Here is a 14,622-nt window from a genome sequence, read left to right on the forward strand (position 1 = left end):
CATTGAGTAGTATAGCTTAGTTCTGAGGCTACTGAAATGCCATATAGGACAAGGCCGGGGAGAAGGTATATGCAGGTCTCCTGTTAGATCTCTGCGTGATTTGCTGTACATCAGTAAGCATTTCCAACTCTTAGTTGTCCAAGAGCAAGGAGAAAACCTTTCCTCCTAAATTAGGCTACAAATATGAATGGACTTGGATGAAAGGACTGTGAGTGCAAAAGAATCAGATGGATCAGGCAAGTGGCCCACCTAGTCCAGCATCCTGTTCTCACAGTGGCCAACCAAACACCTATGGAAAACCCATAAGCAGCACCAAGCTCAAGAGCACTCTTGCCTCCTGCGGTTTCCAGCAGCTGTATTCAGAAGCATACTGCTTCCAACAGCAGAGATGGAACATGGCCTTTAGGGTTGGGAGTCACTGCTAACCTCCATGAAGTTTAATCCTCTTTTAAAATCGCCCAACTTGGTGGCCACCCACCACTGCCTTTAGTCAGAGTGAACTCTAAAGTTCAACTACAGGCAACCCCTGCATATTGGTGGAGAGGGTGGAAGCCCACCTCGTCCTGCCCCCTTTCCCGGCCACTTCTGGGTTGCAGCGATGCATGCCTGCTGAACAAGTGTAAAATGGTTGTTGCCTGTATGTGCTTTTGTCTGTCCTGAATCTCCCAACTTTCAATTTCATTGGATGCCCATGAGTTCTAATGTTATGAGACAGATTTCTTTTCTTTATCAACTTTCTCCACGCCACGTCTATCATGTTGCCTTGGTTCAATTTTGGTTCTGTAAACAAATCTGTAAGGTTTAGAGGCACTCAGTTGTTTGTTTTTAATTCTAAATCTATATCTTTTGCACCTGGCTCTGGCTGATAGATCCTGGAGTTCTAGAACAAAACAAAACTTATCAGACAAGCTTGAAACCTGTCTATCCCTGGTCCAGGACATTCAAATTACATGTTTTGCACCGTTCAGTGGAGTGGCTGCTGGCTGGCTCAAAGCTGCACGTATGATTTCTCTCTCTCTTTGACCATTGTGTTCTCTTTTCATGTTCTTGTCTAACATATTGATTGAGAGGAGCGAATGACAGCTGCTGTGCAAATTCCACACCTAAGAACCACAATGTGTCAGCTCGGCAAGCCTTTCAAAAAGAGTTAGCGGGCCGGGAAGTGGGGTGGGTGGGCAGAAGGCATTGTGCTGAGGTAATGGGAGAGTCTGTAGAGCAGCATTACCTGCAGATTTAGCTTTCACATCAACTTCGAGAACAATGTGCCCAGCAGGTCTACCCAAATGTTCCATTTCCCCATGAACATGGAGCTCTTCTGTTCATACCGCACAGCAAGCCGGCTAATATCACACCTGATTGCTTTTGACTTACCCTGAGTAACAGATGCTTGTTCCTGGCCAAGTGAGCCGGCGGGACGCGAACCCCCACTTGGAAGAGTAGATTGGCTGGTTTAGCTCCCACATCTCTGGTGCGTAGGTGGGGATTACTACCTCATCTGGAGGGGGGGCTGTCAAGGGGTTGCAAGAACCAAGCAAAGGCTTTAATATTTGAATGTGCATGCTGAGCCAACCTGTTCAGCCAAAGTGAAGGAAATGTTGACGAAAAAGAACCTCAAACTGCCAAAGCGCCATTAACGTGGTTATACAGCATAGCATTATTTCTGCCCCCTTATTTCTGTCAAGTCAAAGGGGGGGGGGGGGAGGATGCCAAAGGAAGTCCTTGGGAAGGGGCAGCACTTTAAAGGCCGCACACTGAATGAGCCTGAAGGGGAAACTGAGGTAAAAGGGGGGGGGTCTCCTCCTCGAGTTTCTCTCCGCGCCAATTACAGCTATACTCTGGAATACACGAAGCAGTAAGAAGCGGGAGCGAGTTTTCTTTGGTGGTGGGGAGCATGCGCAGAATCCCCCCCCCCCTCAGCAACAGGTAACCACCACAAGCTCCGGATCAGGTAGCATGAATCGTGGTTTAAGCCCCGCCACGTCTCCTTTTAGAAGTGAGGGCTGAGGGAAGAAGGATATAGAAATGAAGTCCCGTCCCCACCCCCGCCACCGACCAAAATGTAAAAGGAAAGGCCTTCGCTGCTTAATGCTTAATACAGGTCACGGCGGGCGGCGAGCCTTTTAAGCGAGCTCAGCGCACCGCCTCACTTGCGCGCGCGTCTCTGGGCCCGGAAAGCGCGGGCCGCGCGAACCCTTCCTCCCCCTCGGCGTCTCTCCTAGAACGAAGCCCGCCAAAGCGGCGGCGGCGGCCGCTCCCCTCCTCTTCCTTCGCCGCGCCTCCGCCGAAGCCCAACCCAGCCGAGCCTCCCGCTGCCGGGGCTCCTCCCAGTCCCAACCGGCGGGCTCCAGGCCCCGCCCCGCCGCCCGGCTCGGCTGGCTCCTGACTGCTGCTCGTGGTGGCTGTTGCCGCATGCTGTTTCGTGCCGTTGCCGGAGGAGCTGGAAGATGGCGGAGCCGGGGCCGGACTGCAGCGCGCTTCTGGACGAAGAGCTCTCCTCCTTCGTCTTCAACTATCTCACCGACAGCCAGGTACGGGCTCCGGGCGCTGCAGCCCAGCCTCCTCCAGGCGCACGCCCGGCCGGCCGGCACCTCTGGTTCTCGCAGTCTCCGAACAGGGGCAGCGGGGGCTTCCGTGCACGGCGGGGACGGGGACCGGGGGGCGCTGAGTCTGGAGCGGAGGGAGACTGGGGTCTCGGCGTGCAGGGACCCCAGAGCCACCGTGCACCGGCATCTCCCCCCCCCCGGGAATGCCGTGTAAATGGGACTCAGATCTGTTACATGTCGAGGAATCGCGGGGGTGGGGGGGTATGGATCCCGGATCTGTCATGCATCACGAAATATGGGGGACGCGGGACCCAGACCCGTCATGTACTGTACCGGGGAGCTCGGAACGCAAGGATTTCCGTTCTGACATGCACTTGGGTTTGGGGCTCACAAGGACGCCGCATCCACTCTGCATAGAATTTAGGGCTCCGGGAAGGAACCGGTGTGTGTGTGCGCGCGCGCGCGCGCTCAGACCCAACTTGGAAGCCTGGGGCATAAGACCCCACAGAACAGCCGTGCACAGGAGTGGGGAGGCGGGCGAGAGAAGCATTATTATAGTCTACTTAGATCTACGAGGCACCTTGCATATTTCAGAGAGCGGGAAGTGCGTGTGTGTGAGGACTTTTGATTTCTCTCTAGCGGATCCCTTCCTTGTTCCTCTTCATGCCCCGACAGCGGAAAATGAAAGAGAGCTAGATGTACGGCTGTTCTGACAGATTCCAGGGCCCGGAGCCTGGATCTGTGCGGCTCTATGAGCCGGGATTCCTCCAGACACCAGACAGAATGGAGGAGCGTGGGGAGGGAGCGTGCATGCTTGTGCAGACGGAGCACAGCCCCGGCTGAGTAGCAAAAGCAGCCGACTGCCCTGGAGGCCGGCGTGTGCTGCTCCTCTCCATGCAGCACTTACAGAGGATCCGGCGGAAGGAAGACGTAGTGTGTTCCTACGGCGAAGCTTCAGTTGCGGGTAGCCCACCCCCAACCGCCGCTTATTTCTGGGGAATGAGCAGAAGAAACTCGAGTAGCCCGAACACTTTTCAGCACCACTCGCACGTGGACTAGTGGGTCACGCTGCTCTGCCGCTGCCCCAGATAACAAGCAAGCTGCCTTGCTTTTGCAGCGTCTCCCGGTTGGAGCTGCAGAGCCTCCCTCCCCTCTCCGCAAAATAAAAATAAAGAAACTGCCTACAGTTCTCTCTTCGGGGTTATGTTTTTCTCCTGGATGTTGTTAGGATGAGAGAGGTTGGGGTGCAATGGACGGGACAGTAAATAGAGCCGTTATTCTTTCCAGTGTGTATTTAATTCACACACCCCTCTTCCTCCGGGCATGTTCTCTCTGGAAGCGCGGCTGTTGCTTTCCTCCCCTTTCTACAATGTATGAAGGCAGGACTGGCAGCAGTTCAGCTTGACTGTGGGGCAGCTGGAATAAATGGGTGCTGGATTCCCCCCCCCCCACTCGTCGCGCTGTCCTAGAGATTTGCTGGTGGGAGCTCTAATTTCTTGGTTGTGCGCGTGAGTCATGCGGGCTGCTCGCTATATACCTGCAGCTTTGGAGAGGGGGCGAGAGAAGAAGCGCGCGCGCGCGCGCTGGAGTGGAGGGGGGGTCTGAGTTGCTACAAATAAGCAACTTTGCAGATCTCTCTCTCTTTGGACTGGGCTACATGTTAAAATCAGATTAAGGGTTTCTTGGCAGCCGTCGGCTGATCACGAGCGGGTGCCTGCTGGAAAGGCAGCCGGCTGCATTCTTTTCCATGGGGAGGAGTGAGTGGGGGACTGTGGAGCCGATATACTGCGAGACCATCATGCATCTCTCAACCCAGGAGCCTGTTGCAATCGCAAAGAGTTTTCCATGGTTACGATTCCAGTACCTCCCGTTGCCCTCCCGTTTTTCGTTTTGCTCTCTCCTCATAAACAGAGATTACTAAACGGCTTTGATTTGGGACATGGCACATTCCTCCCCCACTCCCTTCGCTTCCTTGAGTTTATTCATTTCCTTGCTTCTAGGAGAACAGAGCGAAGTCGCTGTGTTTGGGCTCCAAACAAGCAGCGGTGCCCTGCTCTCGATCATCCTGATTTGTCCCTAGCGTCTTGTGTGTTTATGTGCCAGACAGAACTAGGCTGGACCTGCTCCAGCCCAGACTCGTGTAGTCTGAGCACCTCCGTTCCAGAGCCAGTGCTAGAGCTTACCGGTTTGTCATGGGACATGTTGGCAAGGGGAATTTTTCAAAGAATCAAGTAGGAGATGCTGACAGCTTGTTTAAAGAACTAAGGGCAGAATATTTTGTAAGCAGGGTCTGTCTGCTCCACCACAACCGCGCATAAAAATATTTATGGGATGTTGGGGGGGTGGATTAGGAAACTCTGCTGGATCAATAAAACACTTGTTTGCTTTTGAGAGGAGTGGGGAAGAAACCTTTGGGATAAAAGTATTATGGGGAGTGTATCAAATACTCTGGTTGCCTTTCTATATATTTCTCCATATTGAAAAAGCAGAAACTAAAGTATTGCCTACTTTGTGGGGGTCAGGAGAAGTGAGACATCTTGCCTCATAAAAAATATTTGCAAATGTAATTGGAGGGAGGCATGCCCTTGTGTATTGGACATGAATAGACACGGGAGTGAAAATGTCCAGAAATATCTTCACCAACTCTGTTGTGTGAGCAGCTATCCATACATAGGCAGCATTGTTGCTAATATATGATATAGAAATTGATTACATTCATAATACTTGTGGTGGGCTGATCTTTGCTTGCTGCTGTTAGTCCCACTGTATTGGTTGGAAGTGCATTAATCTTTGGATTACTCTTTCTCCTCTGCATGTGTGTGAGGGTTAAAGTCTGGAGTAAATCAGAGTGGCATGTGATTGCCCTGAAAAGGAAAAAGTTGTAAGTGTGCTTTGTACTTCTACCTTAACCTCTGATGAAACAGCAGTGAAGGCTCCAGCCTCGGCTTCTGTCACATGCTTCTTTTGTAACTATAAGCGGGAGGTGGTTCCTAGGCTTGCCTCTGACGTCTCTCCCCATTACTACTCTACAGTACTAGCCTCTTCTTACAGCTGGGCTGCTGAGTTCTCAATGAAATCTGAAAGCTGATTCTGCAAAGCCCCCTATGTTCCAGCACAGGATCAGATTATTCTTAAGAGGCTAAAATGTCAGGAGGCTATGGGATAATGAATATTATCCATTTCTTTCAGAGACCCTGAAGGATTTCAGCTTTTGTCATCATATATTATGGAGAACCCCCTTCCCCCTTCCTCTCTTTGCAGCAGCATTGCAGAAATTCGTGTCATGATGCTATGAATTTCATAGTACAGGTGAACCAGAGCCCAGTCCAAGCACAAGTAAAGGCATCTTGAGAAAAAGGTGCAATGAAATGTTAACCTGATTTGCCTTGGTTTTATATTCACATTGATAGCTGTTATGTATTGAGGGAAAGGATGTTTCACAAAATGACTGCATTGCAACAGATAGAGATTAAAGGCCTTTTCTTCTGCAGTCTGATTTTTCATCAAAATGGAGTTATTGTGCAGCAGTATGAAATGTATGATTTATGTGCAAGGCAGCATGATGCATTCTGAGCTACTCATTTCAAGTTTGTGGCCATTGTTGTTAATTCACCAGGCATTGGAAGGTATCAGGAATTACTAGCATATACTTTTCTGCCTCTGTAGAAGAGCAAGAAAGCAGTTCGACTTTTCTGTTTTTCATTTGTTGAAGGAAAAATAACCATCATGATAACACAGGCTGCTGGCTTCAAGCTTCCCAGGGCAATATTTCCTCTTGATTTTCTCAGCATCTTGTTAACAGCTCAATTAATTAATGGTTGGAGATGCAAACAGTTATTGACCAAAACAAAATGGTTTGTCTTCTTTCAGACACATGCATACTTCCATCTATTTCATAGATCTGCATAATGATCCTTTTGGCTGACAAGAGCTATTGCTTCGAATGCCCATTTCTCTACCCGTTAAATAGGGCAAAAACATGGGTATTGTTTTCCTTGACAGTATAAGGGAGATGTTTCTTGGTAGAACAACATGCAAGTGTCCTTTGAGTACCTGGCCAGCACACTCTGTTTGAAGAGGTGAACTCTATATTTTGCCCTGCTGTGCTTCCACTGTCTTGTGAACCTCAGTGGCATAATGGAGAGAAGAGGAGTGGTAGAATAGTTCTCACCTGATTCAGGTTTTACAGTCTTGAATGGGCATTTGGTGAAGCCATCATACCACCTCCTCAGGGGTGCGCAAACACTGCACAGACTTGTTCACACCAACATTTGTGACCAACATACATGACCCTGGTCATTTGTGGGTGATGATGGTAGCCTTGTTTGTTTTTGTTGTTTGCATGTTTATTTCACATGGAAATGATAAGCTTCTTTTTTTATTAACACTGCTTTATTTGCTTTGGCAAGTGTCATCAATGGATTGAAACAGAAAGATGAATTATAAAGTCAGAAGAATTGTGCATTTAGAGTCCTTTTTAGACTGTATCGCTTTAAATTGCAGGCAGTGGGTCGCATATTTGAATATCCCTCATTCCAAAAATGCTCTGCCTACAAAAAAAAAAAAAAAAAAAGCTGGCATGTCAATGTTTTCTCATAGCCTTCTCCATGACAAACTAACTTTGGACAAAGTGGGTAACTTTCCATCCTCACCTGCGTTCTGAAATGGTATAATGAACCACATGAGCCTTTTGAGTGGCCTAAGGAAACAATTCTACACAGATTTACATAGAAGTGTATTCTTGTGCAATCAAAGGGATTTGTTTCCAATTGTATGTGTGTGGGCTTTGAGTGTATGGCAGAAATCATGTTGATATGGGAAGGCAAGAGGTTAGGATACATAAGCTCTGGAAATAATGTTTTTTTTGTGGCATTATATTGTAAGTGAAACTTGATCTAAATTGCAAATCCAGTATAGATCCCACTCAAAGAGGTGTGAATTTAGTGCCAGACAGCTGTGTAGACTGGACTCCCGGCTTATTCACAGTGTAGGCAGCAGCCAGGAGTAGTTTTTCACCATAGACACAGCCATTCCAGACCTTTCTGAACCATGATTCCCCAGAGGAATAATACTGGGTAGTTTTCATGGAGTTTTTGCTCCTAGACCTTTCTGCTGAGAGAAAAGCACCAAATATGGCACATAGTCCAGATAGCTTTTGGCTAAGAGCTGATTGACACAGATGACATATTTATAGTCTGGAGTATGCAACTACAGTGACTGACAGTTTCATAGACTCATAGATCCAGAAGCACATTGTATGTAACTTCTTGAAATCTGGACAGTGATGCACGCAGTTGTACTTGACTGCCTGCATTAGTGTCTATCAACTGGCAACTATTCTCTAGGGAGTCACAGACACATTGACTTAGAAACCAATACACGGGGCTGCATAGGGGGAAAGCGAAGCACAAGGCACATTCACATAAGGTAGCTGACCACAGACAACAGCTCTGGAGTGGGGAAAATCCACCTGCATGTTTTTGATTCTGTGGCTTTAATCCACACAGTGGCAACTCTCCTATAGCACTTAAATTCCTTGTGTTTGCCTGGCAGAATAGGGTGGTTTTTCTGGCAGTTGTGGATGTGCGGAGAAGCATTCTAAGCTACTCAAAATGTCAGCCAGCCAGCCAGTTCCAGAGTTGGCTCATGGCACTGCTGTTTGTGGCAGACATTCATGGCAATGAATGGCTTTTCCCTTATTCTTGGCAAACTGGGTTCTCTACGGAATATGTGACACCTGCTTGAAGGGACTGTTGGGGGTATGGGGTAGTGCTGCTAACACTGAGGAGGATCCATTAGTTCTTCTGCAGCTTTATAAGCAGGTGATTCTGAGTACAGTATTTTCCATTGCCAAAACACACCACTTCCAAGATTGTATTGAGTCAATCCCATCTTAATATTTTTGTACAGGTAGTTGATTTTCAGCAGTCATCTCACGAACTCATACATGTCGACTACATATGTCAGAGCGGGTCATCATAGATGAAAGGGGCCTTGAATATTTGATCCAGGAGTGAATAAAATTGATCATGAACATTGCCTTACTCAAGGTCTAAAGTTTCTTTCAATTCACCTTCATATTGCCACAAGAGTAGGGCCCGGATGTGTTTATTCATGTGTTGCACAGCTGTCTACCCTTTCATAGGTCCCTTTATTTCATGATTTAGTGTATTTCTAAACATAGACCAGTTTTTTCCACATGCTGCAGATGATGGAGGAATAGGTAAGAAGCAAATAGGTAAGAAGCAAGAGGAGTCGGAGGCTGTGTTGTGCAAAGGCCTTGTTACTGTGTTGCAGAATCATGATATATTTGGCAGAATTTAATGAATGCTCTGTAAATTTAAGATAGGAATGCTTGTATTTCTCTAAAGTAGGGCCTCCAGATCTATTTGACCTTTGGATGCTATCAGACTGTGAACTCTCTCCAGTCATCATGACCAGTGTTGATGGGTGTTGTAGCTCTGCAACATCTGGAGGGTCACAGAGTAGCTACCCCAGCTCCAAAGCCAGTTGCAGATCTTCACTCTATTTTAGTGAAAGTCTACTACTTTCCACGTACTGGGTTGGGAAGCTGAAGGAGCTGAGCATGCTCTCAAAACTGCTGTACCAAACCATTGTTAAGAGATGCATGAAGTAAGAGGTGGTGTGTAGTAGGAGGATTTGTCAGCTCCCTGTGTATTATATTGGGAGGAGGTAAGGCATTGACAATGTTGAAATGATATCTCTCCTACATTCCTGTTGAGACTGGACAGTGCTATGTGTTTTTATTTTGGTGCTCAGGGGAGCAATAAAAGATGGCTTAACGTAAAATATGAGCCTCCAGCCTTGGCAGTAAGATGAGTGGAGGGCCATTTTCATTTAATTAAGATATTTTTCCATTTCCTCCCTATCCCCCCACCCACCATGTTGCCTCTGAAAATTATGAATGTGCTGCCTGCAGTTCAGCCAATGAGCAGCCTGGGAAAGGAGACTTTCTTGCAAGTAAACCCCCTAGGTTAGACAATTCAGATCCTCTTTCAGATTGTGTGTGTGTGAGAGATGTTATACTGCTACTGCTACTGCTACTTCACCTTTCTTTGTTGTAAAGCTTCATTCCTAAGCCTGTTCACTAAAAAGCAAATCCCATTGAAATCAGTTAGACCTATGTCTGAGTAAACATAGTCAGGAACAGAGTACAAGAGTTCAGAATTGTAGTTATGTAGGACTGAGGATCCATTGGGAAACTGCCATTAATAGCAAAATGAAAGAATTACGCTAGGAGTGGATTATGTTGCATGGAGTAAAATTGTATTTACTTCAGGTAAATACAATGGTACCTTGGTTCTCAAACTTAATCCGTTCTGGAAGTCCATTCCAAAACCAAAGCGTTCCAAAACCAAGGCGTGCTTCCCCATAGAAAGTAATGCAAAACGGATTAATCTGTTCCAGACTTTTAAAAACAACCCCTAAAATAGCAATTTAACATGAATTTTACTATCTAACGAGGCCACTGAGCTATAAAACGAAAGCAATAATCAATGTACTGTACTATAAAATAAATAAGACAGTATTGTAGATGATGACAATTTAAATTAATTTTTTTCTTACCTGCACTGATGATAGTCATTGTTTGGATGGGAGGCTTTTATCCATTTCTGCAGTCACACAATCAATCAATCAGTCAATCAACCAGTAGCTTAACTGGGTTCCACACAGTCATAAAAACAAATTAACTGAAAAAGCCTCAAAAGCACAAAAGAAATAGCAAAAACAAAAGCACCAAACTTAATCCATTCTGGAAGTCTGTTTGACTTTCGAAATGTTCGAAAACCAAGGCGCAGCTTCTGATTGGTGTAGACGCCCCGGAAACAATAGCCGACAGCCTCATTGGATGTTCAGCTTCCGAAAAACGTTTGAAAACCGGAACACATACTTCCGGGTTTTCGGTGTTTGGGAACCAAGGCATTTGAGAACCAAGGCATTTGAGAACCAAGGTACCACTGTATGCACAAGTTCAAGCTAGGCAGGCTCTCAAGGTGGCCTTGTGTCTCTGCCACCAAGGGCACCCTTTTTACTTGCCAACCGTCAAAGGTGTTTCTTATCAGGTACCCTTTTGAAGTCTCTGGGACTATATGCAAGTATGTGAGAGAGTATGCTATTGTTGACCAAAAAATATACTTGCCAGGGAGAGGTAACCACTACTGAACTCCTGTTGCTTCCTTCTGGGTAAACATGCCAGAGGGGATTGGGCTGTAAAGCCCTGAAGGGCACCTTCAAATATTTTGCTGATATGTACGGAGCCTCCAGGAAATGCCTGGTTGCCATTATTGTCTCTGTGTGATTAAGAAAGGATTGTAACTTTTTGTATAACAGCTCCCCTTCTGTCTAGTGAATCCCTTTGCACTGGAGTAACGATGGTGTGTGAGAATTCATTTCTTGTTTTCTCCTTTTTTGAAATATTTTTCTTGGTTTTTTTTTAATAGGATAAATAAATACATAAGCAGAGGAAGTTATCTGTTCAATAAAATATGATGATACAATTGTATCACACCATTATCCTTCCCTCACTCAGCAAGCAAACATTCTAATTAATTCAAGTGGGCCCCCACAGATAAAATGAGGCATCCAATGCATTTCATCAAATTGTTTCTTTTCAGTGACCATCATCTAGCTTTCAGTGCCCAGGCCAAGAGGAAAGCCAAACAAACACATGACCAAAAAGACAATTGGAGATGTTCTTGTAACTATATATATATATATATATATCTTTTGCAAATGGCGGCGCGCATAGACGCTGCGGCTTAGTGCTCTCCCTTAGCGTTTTGTTTTGTTTTTATTATTTTTACTTGGTCCGAGTATGTCTGACCGGGCAAGAAAGATTTACAGCAGGCAGGAACTTCTGAAGGTCGGATTACAGTGTGAACAAGCTGTAAGAGCTGATTATTTTCGCCTAGATAACGTTCCGGTGGGAGTAGCCAGGCCGCCGGGCTCTCCATGGATTACTATGCCTCCAGGGAGGAGGCGAAGGCGGCGTAGAGACAGGAGGCAAAGGCGGGGTTGTCGGGCTGGCGTCCTGGTAAGATTACAGAGGAGTCCATCTAAACCACCACTCCCCAGCATATTTCTTGCCAATGTGAGATCTCTTGCCAACAAGATGGATGAATTGAGGTTGCAGGCAGCAAAGAACAGCCTTGTAAAAGATTGCTGCGTTTTATGTGTCATTGAGACATGGCTTCAACCGTCCATACCAGACACAGCTATTCAGTTGGAAGGCTGGGTGGTACATCGTCATGACCGAGGCATGGACTTCGGAAAAACTAGAGGAGGGGGGCTGTGCGTATATGTGAACAAATGCTGGTCCAATAATTCTAAGACTGTGGGCAGTCACTGTTCACCGGATTTGGAATATGTGGCTGTTAAATGTAGACCAGCCTATCTCCCTAGGGAGTTTACAGCTGTTATGTTAACTGGTGTGTACGTGCCACCAGATGCCAATGCCAACTTGGCTTTGGGACGCCTGCAGAGCCTTATCAGCAGCCAGCAAGACAAGTATCCTGAAGCTGTGCACATCATTGCGGGAGACTTCAACCATGTAGAACTTAAAACAGTGCTCCCAACGCTCTATCAGCATGTGAAATGTCCCACAAGAGGGGACAAGACACTAGATAAAGTTTATTCGAATGTAAATCACGGCTATAGGGCTTTACAGCTGCCACACTTGGGCCAGTCCGACCATATGTCTTTGTTCCTGGTACCAGCATATATCCCACTCAGGAAACGGGCTCCCACAACATTAAAATCTGTTAAAATCTGGCCTGAAGGTGCTATTCACCAGCTGCAGGACTGTTTTGAGAGAACTAATTGGGATATTTTCGATCGTTCAGACCTGGAGGAGCACACGGCGGCAGTTCTGTGCTATATCAATCACTGCACAGACACTGTCACAGTAAACAAATCCATCCGGTTTTATCCCAATCAGAAACCCTGGATGAATAGAGAGGTCCAGGGCCTGTTGCGGGAAAGGAACAGGGCTTTCAGGTCAGGCGAGGTGCAGCTTTACAGTGTGGCAAGAGCAAACTTGAAGAGGGGTATTCGACAGGCAAAACGGGATTATAGGCTGAGGATTGAGGATAATTTAAGGAGCAACAACACAAGACAGATGTGGCAGGGGATTCAGCACATTACCAACTACAAACCTAACCTTGGTGCTGTCGACGGTGACCCTTTGCTGGCGGAGGAGCTTAACCTCTTCTTTGCTCGCTTCGAGAAGGAGCCACCTGAGACGCCGGTATTACAGCCACCAGCCCTTAGGGGCCCCTCATTCACGGTAGAGGAGCATGAGGTGAGAAAGGTATTGAGGATGGTGAATCCGAGGAAGGCGGCTGGACCTGATGGCATCACTGGAAAGGTGTTGAAGGGCTGTGCGGATCAGCTGGCGAGGGTCTTTACTAAGATCTTCAACAAGTCCTTACACCAGTCTATTGTCCCACCCTGCCTGAAGTCGTCAACTATTGTCCCTCTGCCCAAAAAATCCACAATCAGTAGTTTGAACGACTACAGACCAGTTGCACTGACTCCAATCATCATGAAGTGTTTTGAGAAACTGGTGCGCCGTCATATTATTTCCTGTCTTCCATCAACTTTTGACAACTACCAGTTTGCATACAGGGCAAATAGATCCACAGAGGACGCTATCACCACCACTCTCCATGCTGCTCTGTCCCATCTGGAGCAGCCGGGGAGTTATGTGAGGCTGCTGTTTGTGGATTTTAGCTCAGCTTTTAACACTATTCTCCCCCATAGACTGGTGTCCAAGCTAGAGGCGATTGGACTCTCCAACTCCACCTGTCTCTGGGTTTTGGATTTTTTGTCAGAACGTTCTCAGAGGGTTAGAGTAGGGTCACATATGTCCACAGCCCTTAGCCTTAACACCGGCTCACCACAGGGTTGTGTGTTGAGTCCCCTGCTCTATGCTCTCTATACGTATGACTGTACAGCCATCTATTCCAGCAACAAAATCATCAAGTTTGCTGATGACACTACGGTGGTAGGGCTCATTTCAGGAGGGGATGAGTCCGCCTATCGGGACGAGGTGGAGCGGCTCTGTGTTTGGTGTGGAGAGAACAATCTGGCTCTTAATACGGCTAAGACCAAGGAATTAGTGGTGGATTACAGGAAAAAAAAGGCGGACATTCAGCCCTTGCATATCAATGGGGAACGGGTGGAGAGGGTGGCGGAATTCAGGTTTTTGGGAGTAACTATCGATCAGGGCATGACTTGGAGCGCAAATACCACTGCTCTGGTGAAGAAGGCCCAGCAGAGAATTTATTTCCTCAGACTTTTAAAGAAGAACAATCTGAGTGAGAGACTGCTGGTGTCCTTCTACCGAGGCTCCATAGAGAGCATTCTTACATACTGTATTTGTGCTTGGTTCTCCAGTTGTACAGCTAGGGAGAGGAAGGTGCTCCAGAAGGTCATAACCACAGCACAAAGGATTATTGGTCAACCTCTCCCATCCTTGGAAGAATTGTACGGTTCCCGTTGTCTTAGGAAAGCAAACAACATCCTGCAGGATTCATCTCACCCGGGATACAGTCTGTTTGCACTACTGCCGTCTGGCAGGAGATATAGAAACATCAAGTCAAGGACAAATAGACTGAAAAACAGTTTCTACCCGAGAGCTGTGGCCCTTTTGAATGCTGTAACTCGATAGTGTGACTTGGGAGATTGATGGGTGTGGGTGTGGGTGTGGCTGGAATGTGGTTTGTGGGTTGTTGTTGTTGTTTTGCTTTTGTTGTTTTTAAGGGATGGCATCCAATTTCGTTGCACTTGTGCAATGTTGCACGTGTGTAATGACAATAAAGAATCTATCTATCTATCTATATATATATATATATATATATATAAAAACTGGAAGTGAATTTTCTAAATATTTTCCCCTGTTAACTCAAGTAACATAACTCAAGTAAATGGTTAAAAATACCTGGACTCCCAACATTGTAATAACAACATCTAGATAGACTGCCCTCCCGCCTCCACAATTCTACCCTTGTAACTTGCTTCTGCCACATACCACCATTGCTCCAGCAAGAGGACTTAG

The 14,622-nt window shown here is 46.7% G+C and overlaps 1 protein-coding gene and 1 long non-coding RNA gene across 3 annotated transcripts in view; one reads left to right on the forward strand and one right to left on the reverse strand.

Annotated features, from left to right (window-relative positions):
• Positions 1 to 1,508, reverse strand: part of LOC310755160 — a 37,455-nt gene extending 35,947 nt beyond the window's left edge. Inside the window, exon 1 of one of the 2 annotated variants that reach the window (XR_014544191.1) lies at positions 1,372 to 1,508. This is a non-coding gene — a long non-coding RNA (uncharacterized lncRNA). The remainder of the gene's footprint in view (positions 1 to 1,371) is intronic. The other variant, XR_014544192.1, reaches the window with a different exon arrangement.
• An 887-nt stretch (positions 1,509 to 2,395) lies between these two features.
• The window catches only part of PPARGC1B (PPARG coactivator 1 beta), a 116,778-nt gene continuing 104,551 nt past the window's right edge, over positions 2,396 to 14,622 (forward strand). The window contains exon 1 of the mRNA XM_083596882.1: positions 2,396 to 2,528. Within this exon, the coding sequence (XP_083453008.1) occupies positions 2,445 to 2,528 (84 nt within the window). The 5' untranslated portion in view covers positions 2,396 to 2,444. The remainder of the gene's footprint in view (positions 2,529 to 14,622) is intronic.

The sequence above is a fragment of the Podarcis filfolensis genome (assembly GCF_964270895.1).
Source record: "Podarcis filfolensis genome assembly, chromosome: 2".
Lineage (NCBI taxonomy): Eukaryota > Metazoa > Chordata > Lepidosauria > Squamata > Lacertidae > Podarcis > Podarcis filfolensis.